General features: G+C 38.9%; 1 protein-coding gene across 4 annotated transcripts in view; it reads left to right on the top strand.

The window, feature by feature from the left end:
- The window catches only part of AGBL1 (AGBL carboxypeptidase 1), a 697725-nt gene that overhangs the window by 261070 nt on the left and 415741 nt on the right, over positions 1-20914 (top strand). For all 4 annotated transcript variants that reach the window (XM_072737248.1, XM_026001309.2, XM_072737250.1 and 1 more), the window contains exon 18: positions 15607-15787. In XM_072737248.1, coding sequence (XP_072593349.1) covers positions 15607-15787 — 181 coding nt within the window. The remainder of the gene's footprint in view (positions 1-15606; positions 15788-20914) is intronic.

The following is a 20914-nucleotide window of genomic DNA, read 5'->3' on the forward strand; positions in this document are numbered from 1 at the left end:
CTTTGAATCAACAGAGATGGAGATGGAAATATCTGAAAAAGTATTTGGGTGGAAGAAATGAGAGGCTTGGTAATTCTCTGCGTGTGGAGTCTGGTGAGATCTTCCTATTTCCAGCAGAGTTGACTAAATGGTTCACCATCACTACCTCGGGCTGCACAGGGCAGCGGCGAGACCCAGAGACAGTTGGGTTCAACGCCAAGTGCAGGGGCTGTGTGCTGGCTGCTGCCCATGCCATAAGGAGGGTTTCCAAAAGGCAGAAGGAAACCTGAAGTTGGGGACCAGAAATAAGTCTTTAATGTTGATGGGAGCCCAGTTTGGAAGTAGCAAAAGACTTTGTATGCTGATCTCAATTTCTCATTTTCTGGCCTAAATGTGTCACTAATATCCTCTGTCAGGCTCTCTGACCAGACCAGCTCTGCACACACTCTGTTGATTCCACACATCCTAAGAGCTCTTGGCCTGCCAGGGGCTCTTTCTTCTTGCCCAGTCATCTGTGAATATACCTAATTCAGAAGGTGAATACATTTAAATGGCTTAAACATAAAAGGCAGGTTGCCAAGCGACTGGGAATCTGGAATAGCCTTGTCAGGCTACGTAAGGAAGAACTGGCAGGTCACCACTATAGGCATTTGGATTGGAACAGCAGCGACGATAACCCTTTTTCTCTTTCTTTCTTATTTCTTCCCTCGCTCCCTCCATCTGCCTCTTACAGGAAACGAGCAGCTCAGCCTTAATTTTAAAATTAATTTCAAAATGTCATAACTCCATTGCATTCCACGTACCCATAACAGTTCATGGTTCTGTATGCAGAGTAACTAGGCAGCAAGGTTATTTGCCTGCTCCGGCGTCCCCCCACCTTCCCTAAACACCAGCAGCCTCCCCACACAACCTGGGCCACACCTTTACTCGATTGCAAAAGTAAAAATTTCCATGGCGCAAAGCACATTACACAACTATTGAAATTTCCTGGCACGGTTTCAGGTTTAAACAGTTCTGCTCCATTGTCAGGTGGTGACATATGTTTTGGGCTTAAGACTCTTAAATTTTCTCCTCCTACCTTATTGGTCCTTATGACTCAGGCCCGTAATTTATGCGTTGTGCGGTTTTTGCTTGGTGGTTTATCTGCTGTCTTAAATAGCTGGAGCTGGAAAGAGTTTGGGGGAAGCCAAGATTCCTGAAAGACACTGTGCTGATGAGGGCAGGCTCTCAAGTTTATTAATTTATAATTTAAAGAGAATTGTGCTATTTGGCTATTTAAAGATGTCCAATCACATGAGAGAGCATGTTTCCCCCGCACAGGGCTTATCTGTTCCTTCCCTTCTTCATGGGTGTGTGTTAACATCCTGCCCCAGCAGCCCACGGTAACCCCACAGGGGCAGAAACTTTGCTTCTGGAGGAAACTCCGTCTGTCTTTGGAACCTAGAGCCTGCTCCCTCAGGCACTTTGGATTCTTCTCCCGTTCAAATATGTTCAGGCGAATAGTGGGAAAGAACAAAGCAAGAGACCCGTTGTATGTGACCTGGGCGCAGAGTGATTCATTAGAATATTTCAAAGTTTTCTGAGCAAAGCCTATAACTCTTTCATTTCTTTCTTGAAGATTCATAGGTTTCGGTGACTTATATTATTCCTAAACCAAGTAATACAGCTAAATGTAATAGAGCTAGTATAACAAGGTGGGATGTGTCGGCTGAGTCTTCATGGAGCATGAAAGGGTCTCCTTCCCTCTCATGCAGGTTATTTATATTTCTCAAGCATACTGTGATGTACGCTCTGTTGAGATCGTGGCCAGGCCCGGAGTTCTGGCCAGAGATTGCTATGTCTTTTCAAAACCTCCATTTAGAAATAACTGGTAGTGATTTGGCCCCACGCTGAGTGGTCTGTAGGTGACAGAGTCCTCCTGGGACCTCCTGAGCTTGAGGGAGTTAGTTAATGCCCTCCTCTGGGCAGCATTCATTCGACTAGGGAGTTCGGGGGCAGAGGAGCCAGTGCCCTGGGGTACAAGTGATCCCACAGATCCCAAGCAGAATTGCAAACATCCCTAACTCAGATCAGCTGATGCATTGGGGCGGGGGGGCGGGGGGGAGTGCAGCAGCATCTGTCTGCAATTTTCCTGATGCGATTACACACTTCTCCCAAGTGACTGTCATTTCTGTGTGTAGTAAATTCCTCAAACCCAATCCAAATACTCTATTATCATACTGTATATATTATGTATCATTATGGCACAGATGTATTATTTTTTATTTCCAGCATATTATAATATAACAAAATCTCCTGAAAAATCTGTACAGTTTGACGCAGATGAGGAAATGCAGATGAATTTTCTCACATTTATTCAGAGTCTAAAATTATTATCTCAGCCTCGATTATACCACTTCCTCTTGGTTATCTGAAAATTGCCCAGGAATAGATTTCTTGATTTTCTCTTCATTTATACCCATTATCCAAACCTACTTTTTTAAAAAAATATATATATATATAGTTCGGAGACAGAAGGGTACCAAGTAAGACGGCAAGATTGCCCTTTGCAAAGAAATATGAGTTTATAATATATCAAAATTGAATTGTTTCATGAGAAAGGAGGCAATGGAGCAGAATGTTTTGTTTGGGGAGAAAAAGCCTTATTCTTTTATTCATTTCCTCGCTACCTCAACGATATTCCTTTGGAGTTTAATATACTTCTACCATTAGGTGTGGTGAAGGGTTTCCATTGAGAGAGTCAATAGAAGATCTAGGGCTGTCTTATTCAGGTTAGTAGTCATGAGCCACATGAGGCTGTTGAGCAGTTATATGTGATTAGTCCGAATTGATACGTGCTGAAATTGTAAAATACATGCCAGACTTCTGATGACTTAATATCCCAAAATGTAAAATATCCCACTAACCATTTTTGTATTGATTATACACTGAAATGGTGAGATTTTGGATCTATTGGATTAAATACAATTTATTATTAAAATTAATTTCATATTTTTATTTTAGAGAAATGTAGCTAATAGAATACATGGAATTTCACACAGCATTTCTGTGGCTTGTGTTATGTTTCTGTTGGACAGGGAGAACTTTGCTGCTCTGAGTGTGGTCTTTGGACCAGCCATGTTGGCACCCTCCCAGGAGCTTAGTGGAAATGCAAGATCTCAGTCCCCATTCCACAGTTACTGAAACAGAATCTGCTTTTTCACAAGATTTCTGAAGGATTTACAGGCACCATCCAGTTGGAGATACATTGCCCTAGATGAGAGAAGTTTCCAGAAGGCCAAAATTCTTTCACTCTCAATAAATAATTATTTCCCTTGGGAAATTGGGAGTTCTTTGAGGATAGATTCTCAGTCTAGAATCCCTTGGTATAACCAGTGTTTGATACTGTGTTTGGGACACAAAGAATACTCAATAAATGTTGAATAAAAGAATGGGTTCATCATCCTGCCTATTACTTCATGGATGGAAACTTTCACAATGGTCACAGGAAGTGAAAGAATCAGATGGGTGATCCCTATTGAAGGCTAATAATTTAAAGTAATGTCTTTTTATGGCATCCTTTTGGTATCTGAAACCCAGCGCAAGGTGTCATTGTTAGATGTAAAGAACCCAACTGGCCTCCCTGTCTGGACTTTGGAAACCTCATTCTGACTGTGGTATGGAAAAGTATCTTCACTGGAGCAAAAGTATAAATTAGATCCTGATACTGCCCTACTCAAGGCCTTCATGATTTTCCATCACAAGTAAACAGTCTTTCTGTGTAAGATATGCATAATCTGGCTCTTGTCCACATCACACACCCTGTTTCAGCCCCGATTAACTGTGTGTCTTGAGCTGGCTGAGTTTCTTCCACCCAAGGGGGTCATACTTAGGTGTCAACTCCTTAGAGAGCCCTTTCTTGATCATCTTTTCTAAAATGATAACTCCATCCCTCCTCTGGATTTTCTATTCTTTCCCCCTGCTTGATTTATTTTTTTCATAGTACTTAGGTGGTGTTATTTTTTGCCTTCCCCACTAGAAGGCAAGCTGCTGACAGCTAGGACTCTGACTCTCACTGGTGTAGTGCCAAGACCCCATTATAATGCCCAGTGTTTCTTAGGAGCACAATAAAACTTATTGAATGAATGAATGAATTTTGGGGGAAAAAACCCAAATGAATTAATATGTTGTGACATAATTGGGCATGGAGGGGCTAATGACAGGAGCTTATTACAGTGGATTACACCCATCTACTCAGCAAACATCTTCTGAAATGTACACAGCTTTAGAAAGAGAGAAAAAAGGTTTGGGAACTAGAAGGAATAGCTCAGGCAACAATGCAGAGCCAAGAGAGGGAAAGGACATACTGTTTTGGGAAATAGCATGATGCAGAGGGAAGAATACTTGGTTCAGGAGTGATGGGAAACAAGACCAGACAGGCTGACTGAGGCCTGCTGGTGAGGGCTCTCAGTGAGGATCCTGTGAGGAGCGGAGACTCCAGTACAGTTTATGATTGTGGAAGGTGATGCAGTCAGATTTGAAGTTTCTATTTGTTTTTAGCTCACTGGGGTTGCTGTGTGGCTAGAACAGTTGGTGAGGAGGAGGTGCCTGCCTGCCGTGAAGAAGCAGGAGGGATGGATGATGGAGCAAGGACAGATGAGGGAGGGTAGGGCTTGGGAGGTCCTGGGCATTAGTGGGGAACTCGTACTTTAAAATTTCCCTCCCTGCTGAGTGTGGGATTTGGAATTTGTGAAGAAGTTTAAGGAAGTTCAGGAAAGGATTCATGGGCTGCTAATGGCAAGATTGTGACCCTCCAATCAATTTCTATAGCTCATCAAGCGTGAAGAGCCTGTGGTCTGCCTTTGCTCCATGGCTTCCTCCTTACTGTGCCAAGACTCCTCAGTGGGGCATACAGGCCATGAGCATCTTCTCTCCCCTCTCTGTCAGCACACACGCCGCTTCCTCTTGGTGAAAACTAAGAAATCTTTTCCAGAAAGAAGTCACAGCTTCTCAAGCTGTGTGTCATTCATTTGGGGGTATGGAGGTCACACCTCAGGCTTTGAGAGGAAGGCAGAGAGCAAAACTGGAAGGGGCAAGATCTTATCCACTTCTTGCCACTGGAGGAATCTGCAGTCTGGTCAACTTCTTATTCTGATGGCAAATGGCCAGGAAGACCGTAGCTCAAGAGTTTGCTAAGGAGGTCACATGAGCAGATAGACCCTGCTCCTCTGGGAAGGATCATGTCCCATTCCCAGGGGCAGCAAGAGAGATCCAGCCCAACTTGGCTGTTCTGAAGCCAGTTATTAGCAGTGATTACCTGCACTCTTCTTTTGCACTGCCTTCTGACTTCTAACCACTTCACCGCTTATTAGTACTTGCATCTGAATACTGGAAGAAGTAAAAAAAAGAGATGAAGCTTCATGTAATTTTGCTTCTTGTTAGGAGCTCTATTAAAATAATACAGGAGGATATAATAGAACCAGAGGGGATTGAATCCATTGGCTAAAATGTTTTATTTTTATCTACCATATTTCATTTGCCGGTGATAATCACTGAATTTAGTGCTGCAAAGACCTAAGAAAGCCTTATTTTATAGGTCAGGAACTGAGATTTCAAAAGAGTTTAATTTTCCCAAATCCATTTAATCAGTACAAGACAGAATCCAGTCGCCTGGTTCATAATTTGTGTGATACTTGATTGCCCCTCAATGTATCATCATGTATTGTCTCAATAGGATTCATTTCAGCTTTCCTCTGAAGTACACACACAGAACAATGCATGGTCAAATGAAAAGAACATTGGATTTTGATTCAGAGCACCCCAGTTTTTTTTCTTGCTTTCTCTCTTTCCTAGCCTTATAAACAACAAGAGAATAATGCCTCTCTTCCTACTTCACAGATTTACTGTGAGGACCAAAGAAATAATGGAGGTGAAGATACCTTCTCAGCTGCAGGGTTCTCTCCCAAAGCCATCCATGTGTTTCCATATGATCCCACACTTTTAAAAAGCCCCAATTCTTTATTCATCTGTCAGAGATCCAGCTGTTATGATAACATTGAATAGAATTAAAAGGTTCTTTTAGTTCATATTGTTGAGGAAATTCTAAGAAATTAGAAATGTATGAGGAATAAGTGATGCAACCTTTGGAGAAAAGGAATGCTTCATTATTTGCAGAGGTTAGGATTGTCTACTGCTAATTTCAACATGATCAATGTTTCAAAAAAAAAGATTATAAGAAGTTTTAAGAACTTGAAAATTCCTATGAAAACATTCTCCCTTCTTTTGGAAGCCATGTAAAGAGAATGTGTGTAGCAGAAAACAAAAGCATGCATTCCTGCTTCTGCAAAATGAGGAGACAAACTTCTCAGTACTTGTTAGGGCTGTTAAAGGAGCCAAAGTCTTGCAGAATCTTGGTGGAAGGAACATGGAAAGAAATGGAAAACAGAGTTTAGCATGAGGAGTGTCATGTTCAACTCAGCAGATATACTTTTCAGAACTGAAGATGAGATGAATTCATTTTCAGACAAATGGAGGAACCTCAGAAAGTAAGAGTACGCAATTCTAGCAGACCCATGCTAGAAGCAATACTAACAGGTGATTTTTCAGGCAGAGGGAAAATGAAACATAGATGCTGGAAGGGGAGAAGCATAATTAAAAAGGGCAAATACACAATTTAATTGATATTAACATCATGTAAACGTTTTGTGAATTTTAAGCTGTATAATGGGATTTAAAGTATATTATATCATATGATGATAAAGCAGAGGTGTGTATTATAATCCCTAAGGTAACTAATTAAAGAATAAAAGACATGTAAGTATCGCATTAGTGGTAAAGAAAAAGGGACAATGTGAAAAAAATATGCAATCAATTCAAATGAAGACAAGATAGGACAGGAAATAGAGCACATAATAGTTAAGGTGAACAGAGAACAAATAATAAAATGATAGTGTTAGTATATCATTAATTTCATCAAATGTAAATAGACTAAATATTCCAATTAAAATAAAATAATGTTAGATCGAATAAAACACAATATCCAACTATATGGTACTTCCAAGAAATAAACACCTAACTAAAAATTATAGAAAGTTTGAAGGTAAAGGCATGAGTAAAGATACATGTAAAAACTAACCAGAAGAAATCCAGTCTATATGAATACAGACAAATGAGAAGCTAAGGCAAAATGCTTTAAGAGAAATAGGGAGATACCTTATAACAATAAAAAAAATTCAGTTAGGACAATGAGATGATTCTAAACCTAGTTCAGTTAATAGAATAGCTTTAAAATAATTAACAACATTCTAAGGAGAAATGGATAAATCTGAAATCAATCTTTAGAAACTTGTGACATACCTGTTTAGTAACTCATAGTATAAGGACACATAATACCAAGCAAGAATATAGAAAATATGAATAACATGACTAAAAAATCTGATATAATTGGTGTATATGGAACATAGCACCCAACAACATTCTTTTAAACACCTGGATGATGTTTTTAAAATTTTATCATATGCTAAGCTAATGATCTAAATATCATTTCAGGTTCTTTTTAAAAGAACAAAAATATGAAAGGCAAAGAAAGTGGAAGGAAGGATAAATAAAAATTATTATTTTTTTTAAAGAAATACTTAAAAAAAATTTTTTTTTTAATTATTTATTTACGATAGTCACAGAGAGAGAGAGAGAGAGGCAGAGACACAGGCAGAGGGAGAAGCAGGCTCCATGCACCGGGAGCCCGACGTGGGATTCGATCCCGGGTCTCCAGGATCGCGCCCTGGGCCAAAGGCAGGCACCAAACCGCTGCGCCACCCAGGGATCCCAGGATAAATAAAAATTATAAGCAGAAATTAATGAAAGAAATGATTTTACATTTTTGGAAAAAATTAAAGTGTTATGCCCTTTTTGAGAATTATTAAGGAAAAAAATCACTCTGTATCAGAAATAAAAATAAGAGACCATTATATATAACTGATAAATTATGGAACACTACATCTGAAACTAATATGTTGGCTAATTGAATTTTTTTAAAGAGATCATTACTAGAGATTCTTAGATATAATGAGGGACTTATGCCAATAAATTTGAAAGTATAGTTTTCAATGCAAAATTACAGAAAAGTATAGCTACCAAATGGACATAAGAGGGAATAGAAAGTCTCAACAGTGGGGTTTTTATTACACAATTTGAATATGTTTTAAAATAATTTGAGGGCGCCTAGGTGGCTCAATCATTGAGCATCGGACTCTTGATTTCAGCTCAGGCCATGATCTCAAGGTCCTGGGATTGAGCCCCACACTGGGCTCCATGCTGAACAGAGAGTCTGCTTCTTTCCCTCTCCCTCTACCCCTCCTCACCACTCACATGCACACACTCTCTTTCTAAAATAAATAAGCCTTTAAAAATAAAATAAAATAATTTGGATTTGTTACTATATAAATTAGATTGTTATTCAAGTCTTCTGAGAAGGAAAATTCTAGGTTCAGATAGCATCTCTAGGAAATTTTACCATAAATTTAAGGAAGAAATATTTCCACACAGAAAAGAAAAAGAGATAATGGTTTCTGACTCATTCTAACTTTGATAACTAAGCCTGACCATGACATTATAAGAAAAAAATTCTTTACAGGTCCATCTGTCCCATGGGACATAGATACAAAAATTCTAAAGAAATACTGAAGGGACACCTGGGTGGCTCAGCGGTTAAGGTCTGCCTTCAGCCCAGAGCGTGATCCTGGAGTCCTGGGATCGAGTCTCACATCGGTCTCCCTGCATGGAGCCTGCTTCTCCCTCTGCCATTCTCTCTCTCTCATGAATAAATAAATAAAACTTTTTTTTTAAAAAAAAGAAATAGTGAAAGGGAATAAAGGGGAAAGGAGAAAAATAAGTGGGAAATATCAGAAAGGGAGACAGAACATGAGAGACTCCTAACTCTGGGAAATGAACTAGGGGTGGTGGAAGGGGAGGTGGGCGGGGGGTGGAGGTGACTGGGTGACGGGCACTGAGGGGGGTACTTGATGGGATGAGCACTGGGTGTTATTTTATATGTTGGCAAATTGAACACCAATAAAAAATAAATTTATAAAAAAAGAAATAAAAAAGAAATAACTGAATCCAGAATTATATTAAAGGATAATATAATCAAATTGATTATTTTTTTTTTTCAAATTGATTATATTTTGAGAATGTCAGGTTGAAAATACCACCCAGTTGAAAAAAAAATGCCTTCAGGTTTGGAGAGGAAAAATAAAATTGTTGTTTTTTGCAGAGGATAAGATTGAATATGTAGAAAATGCTAAAGGATATTATGGTAGGGAAAACGTGATTCTCAACCTTTACATCATATCATAATCCAAAATTAACTTGAAACACCTTATGTAAACAGATCTGAATGTTAAACTTAGACTAACTCTTGCAGAAGAAAATTATTGTCACAATGAGTCAGGCAAAGATTTTTTAGTAAATCACAAAATATCCAAATTACAAAAGAAAAAAGTGCATACATTTGGTTTTATTAAATAAGAAACTTGTACTTCAAAATACATAGTCCAGAAAATGAAAAGGTAATCCAAATACTTGAAGAAGAATATACTGAACGTGCATCTGCCAGAGGATAACATTTAGAAGATAACAAGAACCCTTCACACTCAATAATAAGACAAACAATCTGATTTTAAAATGGGCAAAAGATTCAACCAAGTACTTCACTTAAGAAGGTATGGAAGTAGCTAAAAAACAACGCACAGTTCTCAACATCATTAGTCATCAGGGAAATGCAGATTGAAACAACAATTAGACACTACATCCCCATTAAAAATTAATGGCTAAAATTAAAAAGCCTGACAATGTTAAGGGTTGATCAGGCAGAATGGTATAGACTCTGGGAAACAGTTTGGCAGCCCCTTGTAATAACCTACTATAATATTAACCTTATCATAATATGCACAAATTCTATAGGTAGGTATTCACTCCAAAGAAGAACATGTATGCAAATTATTAAAATAGCTTTATTCATAGTAGACTTATTAAACTAGAAATAGCTCAAATGCTTAAACCAATGTTTGATTGAATTGAGTTGATAAAACAATGGTGGCATATCCATTGCTTTGTGGCACACTGGAATATAAATCCATGGCCAAAAGGAACAGATTATTGATACATACATACAACAATGTGGATGACTCCCAAAAGCATTATGCTAAGTGAAAGAAGGCAGACAGGAAAGTTGTATGCTGTATGAATCAATTCTTATGAAATTCCAGAGCAGACAACACTACTGAGATGAAAAGCAGATCACTGGTTACCATAGGCTAGGGATGGGTAAGGGAGTTGCCTGCAAAACAGAATGAGGGGGATTTTTGTGATGGTAATAATACTCTCTATTATGATCATAGTGGTTTTACAGTACTGAATACATTTGTCAAAATTCACTGAATTGTAAAATTAAAATTGGTGAAATTTATTGAATGTAAATTATGCTATAAATAAAGCTAATTAAAAAAGTGATGGAACACACAGTGCAGAAAATGTACATAGTATATTACCTTTGGTGGGAAACAGTAGTATATTTTAAAATGTGTAAAGATTTTTCACGACACCTGTTTTCAGATTTTCTCTTTTTTTCAGAATCTACTTTCATTGACAATTTTTCCCATGTCTGTTTCCTCGCCTCCTTCCTTACCCATCAATCAAGTTATTTTTTTTTTTAAGATTTTATTTGTTTATTTGAGACAGAGAGTGTGAGTGAGCATGAGTGGGGGTGGGGGGGAGGAGCAGGCCCCTCCTGCCCCACCTGAGCACAGCCCACCCCTCACCCCTGACGTGGGGCTTGGGGCTCGATTCCAGGACCCTGAAATCAGGATCTGAGCTGAAGTCCGACACTTAACCAACTGAGCCACCTAGAGACCCCAATCAAGTTGTTTTTATTTACATTCTTCCAGAGTAAAGGGCAAGGTCAACTTCCTGGACTTTGGAAATCAAACTGCTCTTTTGGCCATTTCTCCCACCTCTTAAGCCCAGTATCTGAGTCTTCAGCTCCAGTGAGAATTGCTGTCTGATCACACCCCTGCATAAGGATTTTCCATGGGACTTTCACAACTTGCAAGATGGTTTTCAATCTCCTTAACAATGGTTCCAAAGGTCTACAGACATAGGTGCAAACCACATTATGGCTTCACTCCCATTTTACCTTCCGTGTAACTTAGAGCTTCAGCCACATCAAAGCACTTTACTCTTCTTCAGGTGTTATGTGCTCTATGACCTCATTATTTTGCAAAGTGCTTTTACTTACCCTTTTTACTATCACCTCCTTCCTTTCTTTTCTTCATCTGGTGAACTCTCACTAGACAAACCAGATCCAATGTTACCTCTTCTGTGAAAATCCATCTCTTTCCTCTTTCTCCTCTGTGGTTTACTATTTGAAAATATTTTGCCTTTGGGAGAGTTGGCATATGATCATTATATTCTGAAGAGGAGAACATTCTAGATAGGGATATAGTGGATGTAAAAATTGCCGAGCTGACCTCCACCCAGAGATGTGTCCTATGTATAGAAAGATACTTTAAATGAATGTTACAACTACACACAAATGGGATCCACTGTAATGCAGCTCTCTTGCCTGTGTTTTGTCACCCATCGTTGTGTCACAGATATCTTCTAGTGTCAACGGAAAGATCTAGGTGCCATTTTAATGCTTGCATAGTATTCTGTTTATGAATCCTTTTCTTAACTAGTTTCTATGGGTGCACATTTAAGTCATTTCCAGTCGATCTCATCATTATAAATAATGCTGTAATGAGCATTCCACTATGCTTTGAAAATGTCTTGACAAATGACCCTGATCACACTGGATCATAATTATCTGTGTGCATGTCTTTCCCACTAGACTATTATTAGTTCCCTGAAGGCAAAAACCACTATTTCTCTTAGAATCTCCAGAACCTTGCAGAGTGCCAGTAGGAGTTTAATAAATGTTGTTGAAAGAAAAAAAAAAAAGAATAACTGGATGGCTGTTTATATAGTTGGGTACACACGAGTATCATCACACATGTCTTCAGTTCTTACTTAGTTTTTCATTGGCTGTGAGCCCGATATCTCTTAGGCATTATATAATCCCCTACTTGTTTCTAACTTCTTTTTACAGATGTTATTACCACTGACATAAATTCAATACTGAGCTTTAAGAATCCGCATATTGCCAAACCATGACTCCCCTATAGAGTTTGGTGACCTCCGGAATAGATTTTATAAATTACAGAGAAAAAAAAATACAGATACCTGATACTCTTTGCCCTACCCTAAGCAGAAATGAGTTTTTAAAACTGAAATTGTCAATAGCAAGAAAAAAACACATGGTATGTGTGTCGCATACTATTTACAGCTGTTGTCTATTATGGGTTCTCTGGAGCACCATTTGCTGCTGCAACTGAATGGTCTCATAAGTTTAACTCACCAATACAACTGTAAAATTGTCTTAAATCACAGAGGGAACAGAGAAAAATCAACTAGAAATGGCTAACATGCTGCTTATGTCTTCATGGGAACCCACAGTTTTCCCGGTTTGCTTCATCAGGATGTTTAGAACAGCCTGTTAGGTCTTGTGGTGTATTACAATGTAGCAGATTATCAACCTGACCCTCAAGAAAAGGAACATTGTGCACATCTCTTTGCAAGGCTGCATTTGCTTTATTGATTAACGCACTGAATTGCACTGGGTAGCAGGCAATGGGAGCCAACTGGCCCAGACAATGAGGGTGTTCAGTTGGTATTGGAAATTTACAAGAGCTTAAGCTATTTTTTATTTCTTCTTGCTGGGCTGGGAGTACTTACTATTGTTGTTCCATATGCTGTAAACGCACTTAGTTCAAAGATCACAAAGAGAGTGGTATGGAATTATAGAACTGAAAATAGTCTGCTGATTGGGTATGAATTCATCAAGCCTCTTTCTCCACAAGCTTTTTATTGGAGTGCCAATACGACTTGCTTTGGAAAGAGTGAGATGTGATTGTGAGCAAATGATAGAGTGGGCAAGTTGGCCTTCAGTTAGGTTCAGCTCTGCTCAGCTAGCTGACTGAATATCTCTTTTCCTCCTCAATATGCCTATTTAGTAAGTTCCAGTTAGCAAATCATTAGTCTTACACTGCAGGACACCCAATCCAGTACTCAGTTTCATCAGAAACTTCCATAACTGATTTTGTAGAAAATGGTGGGACTGGAATGTGAACTGGAAATATGGCTTCAAAAGTTGTTCTTTACTCAATAGGCCATATTATCTCTGATTCAGCAAATGTATGATCTACAATAATGTCAAAATGAGTTTATAAAGCACAGACTTTGGAATGCCTTTCTTCCACTGAAAAATCATCATGGATTCTCTACCTTTTAAAAAAAACTTTTATTTATTTTATTTGAGAGAGAGAACACTCTTGAGAGCACATGTGTGAATTGAGGGAGGGGCACAGGAAGAGGGAGAGAATCTCAAGTAAACTCTGTGCTGAGAGCATATCCTTTCTCCTCCAGAATTGGGTCTGGTACTCGGAAAGAAAGGAGAAAGGCTAGTGGACAGCCAGCCAGCAGTTTGTGCCATATGTGTATGTATAGTATATGCATACATATATATTATATATGTGATGTCATAAGCAAACATTTATGCTTTTATTGGTAACCAATGATTCTTTAATAGGCCCCATCACAGCATATCAGTGAGACACTGACTCCATGATTGAGAACTTCTGATCTATGGAATAAAGTCCAAAACCTTAAACAAAATATATTAGGAAGAATTTACTAGTTTGACACCAGCCTTCTTTTCTAAATCCACATTCCATAATCCTCAGTCCTTTGTTTCAGCCTTGTGGCTTCCTTTGGTCTTCAATGTTCCAATTTTTACTCCTCTGTCATAGAAGATGCTTTTTCACCTTCTCCCCTGTAGAATTCTATTCATTCTGCCAGACTCAGATCCAATAGCATCACAGCTCTGGAAACATCCTTACCTCTCTCAGATCTGTCTTTGGCACTTTATATACACTTCCATTAACTCCCTTGTCATTATTTACTTGTGCATTTGTCACTACCAGCAAAGGCTATGGCCTCTTACAGAACAAGGACTATAATTTATTCGACTTTTTATATCCTATGGCTCCTGCAGGTCCTGGAATATGCTCAAGACACCTGCTTAGGGAAAACCAACCAAATATTATCTCCAATATATAAATGAGCTACGAGGGGCTGACATGACATTGCTCTCACCATAGTAAAAATGTACCCATCTCTGCTCCTTGAATTGAGATCTTGGTGGTTCTCAACAGACAGTGGGTTTTTTTTTTTTTTTGTCTTAGTGGATGATAATAGTAATACAATTCACCATTACCTGTTCTTTAGCTCTGTTACTAAGAGTTATTCAATTGTATATTTCTTTGCACAGTTTGTTTCCTCAAAAAGTCTACTGTTTAAGGGAAGAAAAGCCATATTTAACTCATAGTGATTTGAATGAGATGGAAAAAAAGGACTAGTTTAGCTTTTAGGCTGCTCGGTGGCTGGGGTATTTATACTTGGCAAATGTTTAGTTCTTGTCATTCAGGTGGGTTTAGGAGCCATAAGGAATTGGGTGAGGATACAAAAGGAAAAGAGAGTCAGATAACACATACATACACACACACATATAATTGGACATGAGGTTAGAGGACATGTGGTGAACTTCTGATATGATGCCCCATCTTCCTCCCTCCTTCCCCAAATGTACAGAGGATAGACACCATTAATCAATCCAAACACACTTTTCACCTGAGCCAAGATGTGGTCTTAGAATACATCTCAACATTACGATGATCCAGATGTTTTCTATCAACAAAGGAAGGAAGACAAGCCCCTCTTTCTGTCATCAATGCATTCTCCATAAGGTCTCTTCAGATCGATATTCTCCCTGTGATTGGGCAGAGAGTGTTCTCCTGATTCTTTTTGCAAGACTGAGATTCCAGGTGCTTCACTCTGGTCAAATCTTTCTTAGTGTTTGAGTTAAGTGTCCTACAGACATAAAGTTCTCAGCCCAAGTTGTGCCCTTGAATCCCATTTCTGATGAGGAATGAGAGGGGCCATCCTACCTACAGACATCACAATCAAGATGGGAGAAACTAAGAAGTAGTGAATGGCAAGCCATATACCAAGTGCCTTATTTATATCTTTCTATTTTTATAAAATCCACACAAGATAAGTATCATTGTCCCCATTTTACAGATGAGAAATTAGCCTTGCGGAAATTAAATTATTCACCTAAGATCTTACAACTGATAAGTAGGAAGATAAGATTCTGTTTCAGATTTATGACACACAGCATCATGCCATCGGATTCTGGAAAGTTAATTGTTCCATTGGTGGTCTTGATAAAATCTACTTCTTGGCTTCTTTTCATGCCGCTAAATACTTATGCTTTTGGTAACAGTCTTGAGCTTTCCTTTTATACTTTCTTGAGTCTTGCAGACTATAGAGGCATATGGAAAAATGGATAAGTGTAGATCAGGTGTGTATAGGAAACAATCAACCTATTTTGGACTTTATGCCAGTCAGGTATAAGTCTGACTCCTGGAAGATTATCTTGTTGGAAATGGAAAGTGTATTTAGGTTTAATTTCTTGTGTTCTTTTCTCGGCAGGGCAGCGTCCATACCATGTGATCACCGCTCGAGTGCACCCAGGAGAGAGCAACTCTAGCTGGGTGATGAAGGGGGCCTTGGAGTTCCTGGTCAGCAGTGACCCTGTGGCTAGGCTCCTAAGGGAAAACTTCATTTTCAAGATCATCCCCATGCTCAATCCAGACGGTGTCATCAATGGCAAGTATGTCAGGCACCCAGCTCCATTGGGTCCTCATACGTCACCATTGTAACACTTTTTGTTGCTCAGTGGGTATGTTTGGAGAGGCTTTGGTACTCCAGGTGGAGTAAATTCTCTTGGGCTTCTGTTAATTGGTACAATAACAACATACTCTACATACACATGATGTTATGTCAGTTTTTTTTATTTTGTTTTGTTTTGAATAGAAAGGCATAAACTCATAGGCAATTAATTCCAGAAGGATCCTTAGAAATAATCTGGTGTAATAGTCTTTTTTGTTTTTTTAAAGGGTAAATTAGTGTCTATGATAATCAAGTGATTTGCCTAGGTCACATGGTAGGTGAGTGGCAAAGTCAGAACTCAAATTCTGATATCCCTGCAGTGCAGATCAGTACTTTTATTTAGTTACTAATACTTACTGCAGAGAAAGATTTATTCTGAGTTGTATTTTACCGAGGTCTACAATATACAGCTCCAATCAGGGTATCATCTCACCTGAATCGGATGGCTGGCATTATTGAAAATGGCTGTGAAATGGCTGGAGCATCATAGTTGGATGAAGGAGAGATGGAACGGGTTGTGCCTCTCCTCACTGGGTTCCTGCATGCTTTCAGAACACATAATGGGAACAAGGAAGTCCAGTGTCTGATGACATTTGTTGGAAGGAATCAGCATTTTTAGACTTTGTGAACTGAAGCCTAGATACCAGAGCAGGTCCCCAAGGTGACATGGCTGGTGGATGGAGGTGGTAGATTAATGATTACAAATTCTCAAGCCTTGTGGAAAGAAACTAAAGGCTCTCCCTGTGGTCATCGAGGATTCTTCTCACTATAGGCGTGGGCATTTGGTATCCTATGGGAAAAATAGAACAGAAGATAAATTTAAAAATTGAAAGAAAAATAATTTCAGAGGCTATAAATGGAAAAGAACTTACAATTTAAAATGTTGGTATTAAAGAAACAAAGCTACAAGTTGGAAAACTGAGAAAATAGAGCAAAATCAAAAGGTAAAATGAGATAAAAATGAGAATTATTGAAAAACATTAAAAAAAGAAAACAAAAGTGTCAAAGAGATAAAATTTAAAATGTCTTCAACTAAATAAGAGACTGTTTTAAGAAAGATAAAATAGCAATTAATTTCTTTAAGAAAAAAATGAAAAACATGTTAAACAGCTGAGAATAGACTAGCTTCAAAGGATAAGCACAAAAAGGAATTTTGATAAGTTAAAAAAGTTAGAAATATAAAGATGATAAAATATAAAAAGAGGATCAGAATACATTCCAAATGATAAAATATATTAAACTATGCCAAAATGCAAGTCAAAGTTATAAACTTTAAAAATAAAGTTTCAATAAATACCAAAAAAAAAAAAAAAAAAAAAAGGGCAAACAAGTAAGGAATTCATGTGTTCCTAGCAAGTTCCCTGGTTTTGTAGCTGCCAGATACCCTAGTTTTTGGTAGAGATTTTTGATGGGCAGAGAGCAGGATCCTTCATCTTTGCCTGTGGTGACTGGTTGGTCTTCAAGCATGTGCGAGGAATAGGAGGCCAAGTCCCTCAGTCGGAAGCATTAATTAGGCCTCTGGCAGCAATTAGCCTTCTTAGATCCCAATCTGGACAAAGCTCTAGAGCAGTGTTGCCTCCCGGGCCAGCAGAACTCAACGGGCTCCTGCCATGTGCTATATTGGCTTGTGAGAATAGGTCTAGGACATTAATGAGTGCCTCCTCCCTACTTGAGGCTCCCAGGATTTCACTAGCAAGATCAGCCTAAATGGATGGAAAACAGCTCTGCAAGCCATCTTGAGGGACATGATCCTGTTTCAGCATGTTCTAATCCAAGTTGGCTCTTTTCTGAAGTTTCTCTTGCCATTGAATTGTCGAGGGACTGGTAGAGAATGGAAAGAGTACTAGGTTTAGAGTCATAACTCTAGTTTGGAATCTGGCTCTTCCCCTGACCTACTCAGTTTTCCCTTCTGTTGGAAGAGTAAGGGAATATGCTCCCTATTGACCTGTCTGGGAAAATGTCTCCTAAGCCCAAGGCAATATTCAAGCTCTGAGATAAGTATTGTAGTTTCTTCCATGACAGCTGCTCACACCTCCAAATCAGAGGCTTGATCCAGGTCTTTGGTTGAAAGGTTAATGTGGTCTCAGTCACGGAGCATCCTCCTGGCCTGGACACAGTCATTTTCAGCTCACAGCTGGTTGTTTTGGACTCCCTAATGGCAGGCCAGCTTCTTGTCAGTGACACTGCCATTCATCATCATTACTATTATTTATTATGACTGAAATTACCCCTTTTTTTATATAGCATCTTTCATCATGGAGCTCAAGGCACATCATAGATCACTTGGATCAGTCAAACAATATTGGCTGAAAGAGACCTGGAAACCATAGTGTTATTTTGCTGATAGGAATTCCACAGGTTGTAGCACATCGTTTTCAAAAGACTCCAGACTACAATAGATGCATAGCAACTCACAGTAAAAGCCCCTAAAAGTCTCCGCTCATGAACCCTTCATAGAACCTACCAGACATATAGTTCATCTAACTTCTGCTTGAACTTTTCCTGTGATTGACATTCCATTTCAGGGCATTACCATTCTGTTGTGCATAACTAGGTGGATTTGTGTTTTTCTGTGCTTTGATTTTTGTCCTGTGAACGTCAAACGTTTTATGCAATCTTACCTTGGGGATACCCCAGGGATAAAATTGAATTCCCATTTTACATGGCTTAACTTCTCCATGTGAAGTTCTCTCTGAGTTTAATGTAGTTCCCCTAAACATTGCTTATGTGATATTGTTTCTGATGTCCTGATCTTCATCGATTTTCTCTGGGCACATTTTTACTAAAAGATTTCTTAAAGGTATGACATACTCTCTGTGTGGTCTGAACCACAAAGAAGCAGTCTTTGCATAAAGACTGGACAGTGTAAACCTGACTTTGGCACTTAACTTACTAGACTGTACTTTCAGAAATAATCATGGGCCCCTGTGGAGTTTGCAAGAATGTGTAAAAGTAGAGTAGTTTCCTTTTGTGGTGATGGTAATGGAGCCTCTGAGGATGGCTGAGAGGTTTTGATAATGATGGTCAGAGAAAAAGCCAGGATTTTCTATATAGTGGGTCTTGCCAAGCCAAAGATCTCTTAGCAACACAGGTCTGTAACAGGAAAACAAACTACAAAGATGATTTCCAAAAGAAACAGTCTACCATCTTGCCAGCCTGGTTATTTATATAGAATTGGGCTGAGTTCTAAGGAATCCAGGAGGCTCATTGACTCATCACTCGTTGCTACCTGGGGTAAAGACCAGGGGGTCAACAAGTTGGGTCAGGGCAGAAGTGACAATGGTGAGTTGTTCAGAGTGTGAAGTGGGGAGAAGCAGGTAATTGCAGAACATGCAAAATGTTGGCATGGTGTGTAAGTGAGGGGAATGAAGAGATCTAGCATGGTTTCCCATTTTTGGACTTTTGATGTTGGGTAGAATGTAGTGACAAAATAATTTTTATGAAGTCAACACACAGCCCCAACATCTTATTCACAGGAGAATCAGAGTATATTGATTCTTAGTATATATACAACTCTACAAACTTGATTTTCTTTTTCCAAGGCCATTGTGGAACAGAAACAAACAACAATAAAGAGCAGAGGGCATACTATAAGTAAACACACAAAGGTATTAAGAAGTAATAGCTGAATGCTCTAGGGGAAACAAATGAAACTATAAAAATCAGATAAAAAATCTTGACAATTTAAACTATCTGGGACCATTTAAAGTTAGTGCCAATATTCCTTTACTCCACTGTGGGTTGTAAAGGCTTTATTTTACAACAATAAGAGAACTCACAGATTTTATATATAAAAAAATCATTCTGCACCTTTTATGGGCTAAGAAAGAACCTTTTTTTAATACAGATTTTCTTATGTAATTATAACTATGGCCCCCTAAATGCAGGTCTTCTATTTAATTTCTAGATGTAAAAACTTGAATATGCAGGGGTGAAATCTTGGGTCCAGTTTAAGAAGCTGGTATTACAGAGAGGCAGGACCAAGACTTCTGTCTGTGCTATTCCACTTTTCTCTAGGGATTTAAGGGCATTAGAATAAAAGTTAAAAATGTTCTAGTTAGGAGGATTCATGTATGTATTTAGGTGGTCTCTGAAATTAATCTTGTTGGCTTGGATCTTCATACCTAGTATGCCTGGGACAAACCAAGACACAGCCTCACAGCCTTCTGTGATTGGGGCTCAGGATGAATGGATTGATTCACCCTCAGTCTTCCTTCCTGGGATCCAAATTTCCAGGTTGGCTTTGGCCTTGACACTGACTTGTCCTGCCAACCTTCTCCATTGGAGAATATGTCCTTTCTTGTCACTGCCAGCTTTTGGCTATAGGCAACACCCAGCTAATTTTCAATATTTTTTGTCATGGAGCTTCCATTCCCTTGCCCATTCAGTAGCAGGCTATTCAGGATCACAGAGGGCTGATGATTATCCTCATTGGGCTGATTTCAGGTTGGGCAGGGCCATGTCTCTTTCTGTTTTGATATGCTCAGAGCTTCCCTCTGATATGACTGCAACTCTAACCTTTTAATTTATTTCAAGTCTCTTCAATATAATAACATATAGGGCAGTGGTTGGTTCTCAGACTTTTGGATCTCATGGATCAGTTACATTTGAATAAAAATAGGCCATCATAAGTATGTAACTTTATTATTATTATTATTTTTTTTCAATTTGCACAAGGAAGAATGGAAGATACTCTCTGAGCTCCCAGATAACAGACTGGTGAGGAATTCCACATTGGATGTTGCTTGGGCTGCCTCCCAACCTGCACACAATCATACAATTAACCCGGAGGTTTGTGTGCTGCATTGTTAGATCATGGCAGATCAAGACATACTTGCTATTTGTATTATGATACATGGTGCAACTGTGCATGAAAGTTCCCTGTCAGTAAGAACAGTATAGTCACTGACTGAATAGGTTATTCCTATTGTCAAGCATCCTGAAAAGAAGCAGGTCCTGGAACCAGAGAGATGCCTGAAAAAAATGGGCCTTTAAGAAAGAGAGATAACTCACCTGGGCTTGAAATTGTAGAGACTCTGGTCTAATCAGAGGTCATAGAGGAAAGATG

Source organism: Vulpes vulpes, chromosome 14 (genome assembly GCF_048418805.1).
Source record: "Vulpes vulpes isolate BD-2025 chromosome 14, VulVul3, whole genome shotgun sequence".
Taxonomy (NCBI): Eukaryota; Metazoa; Chordata; class Mammalia; order Carnivora; family Canidae; genus Vulpes; species Vulpes vulpes.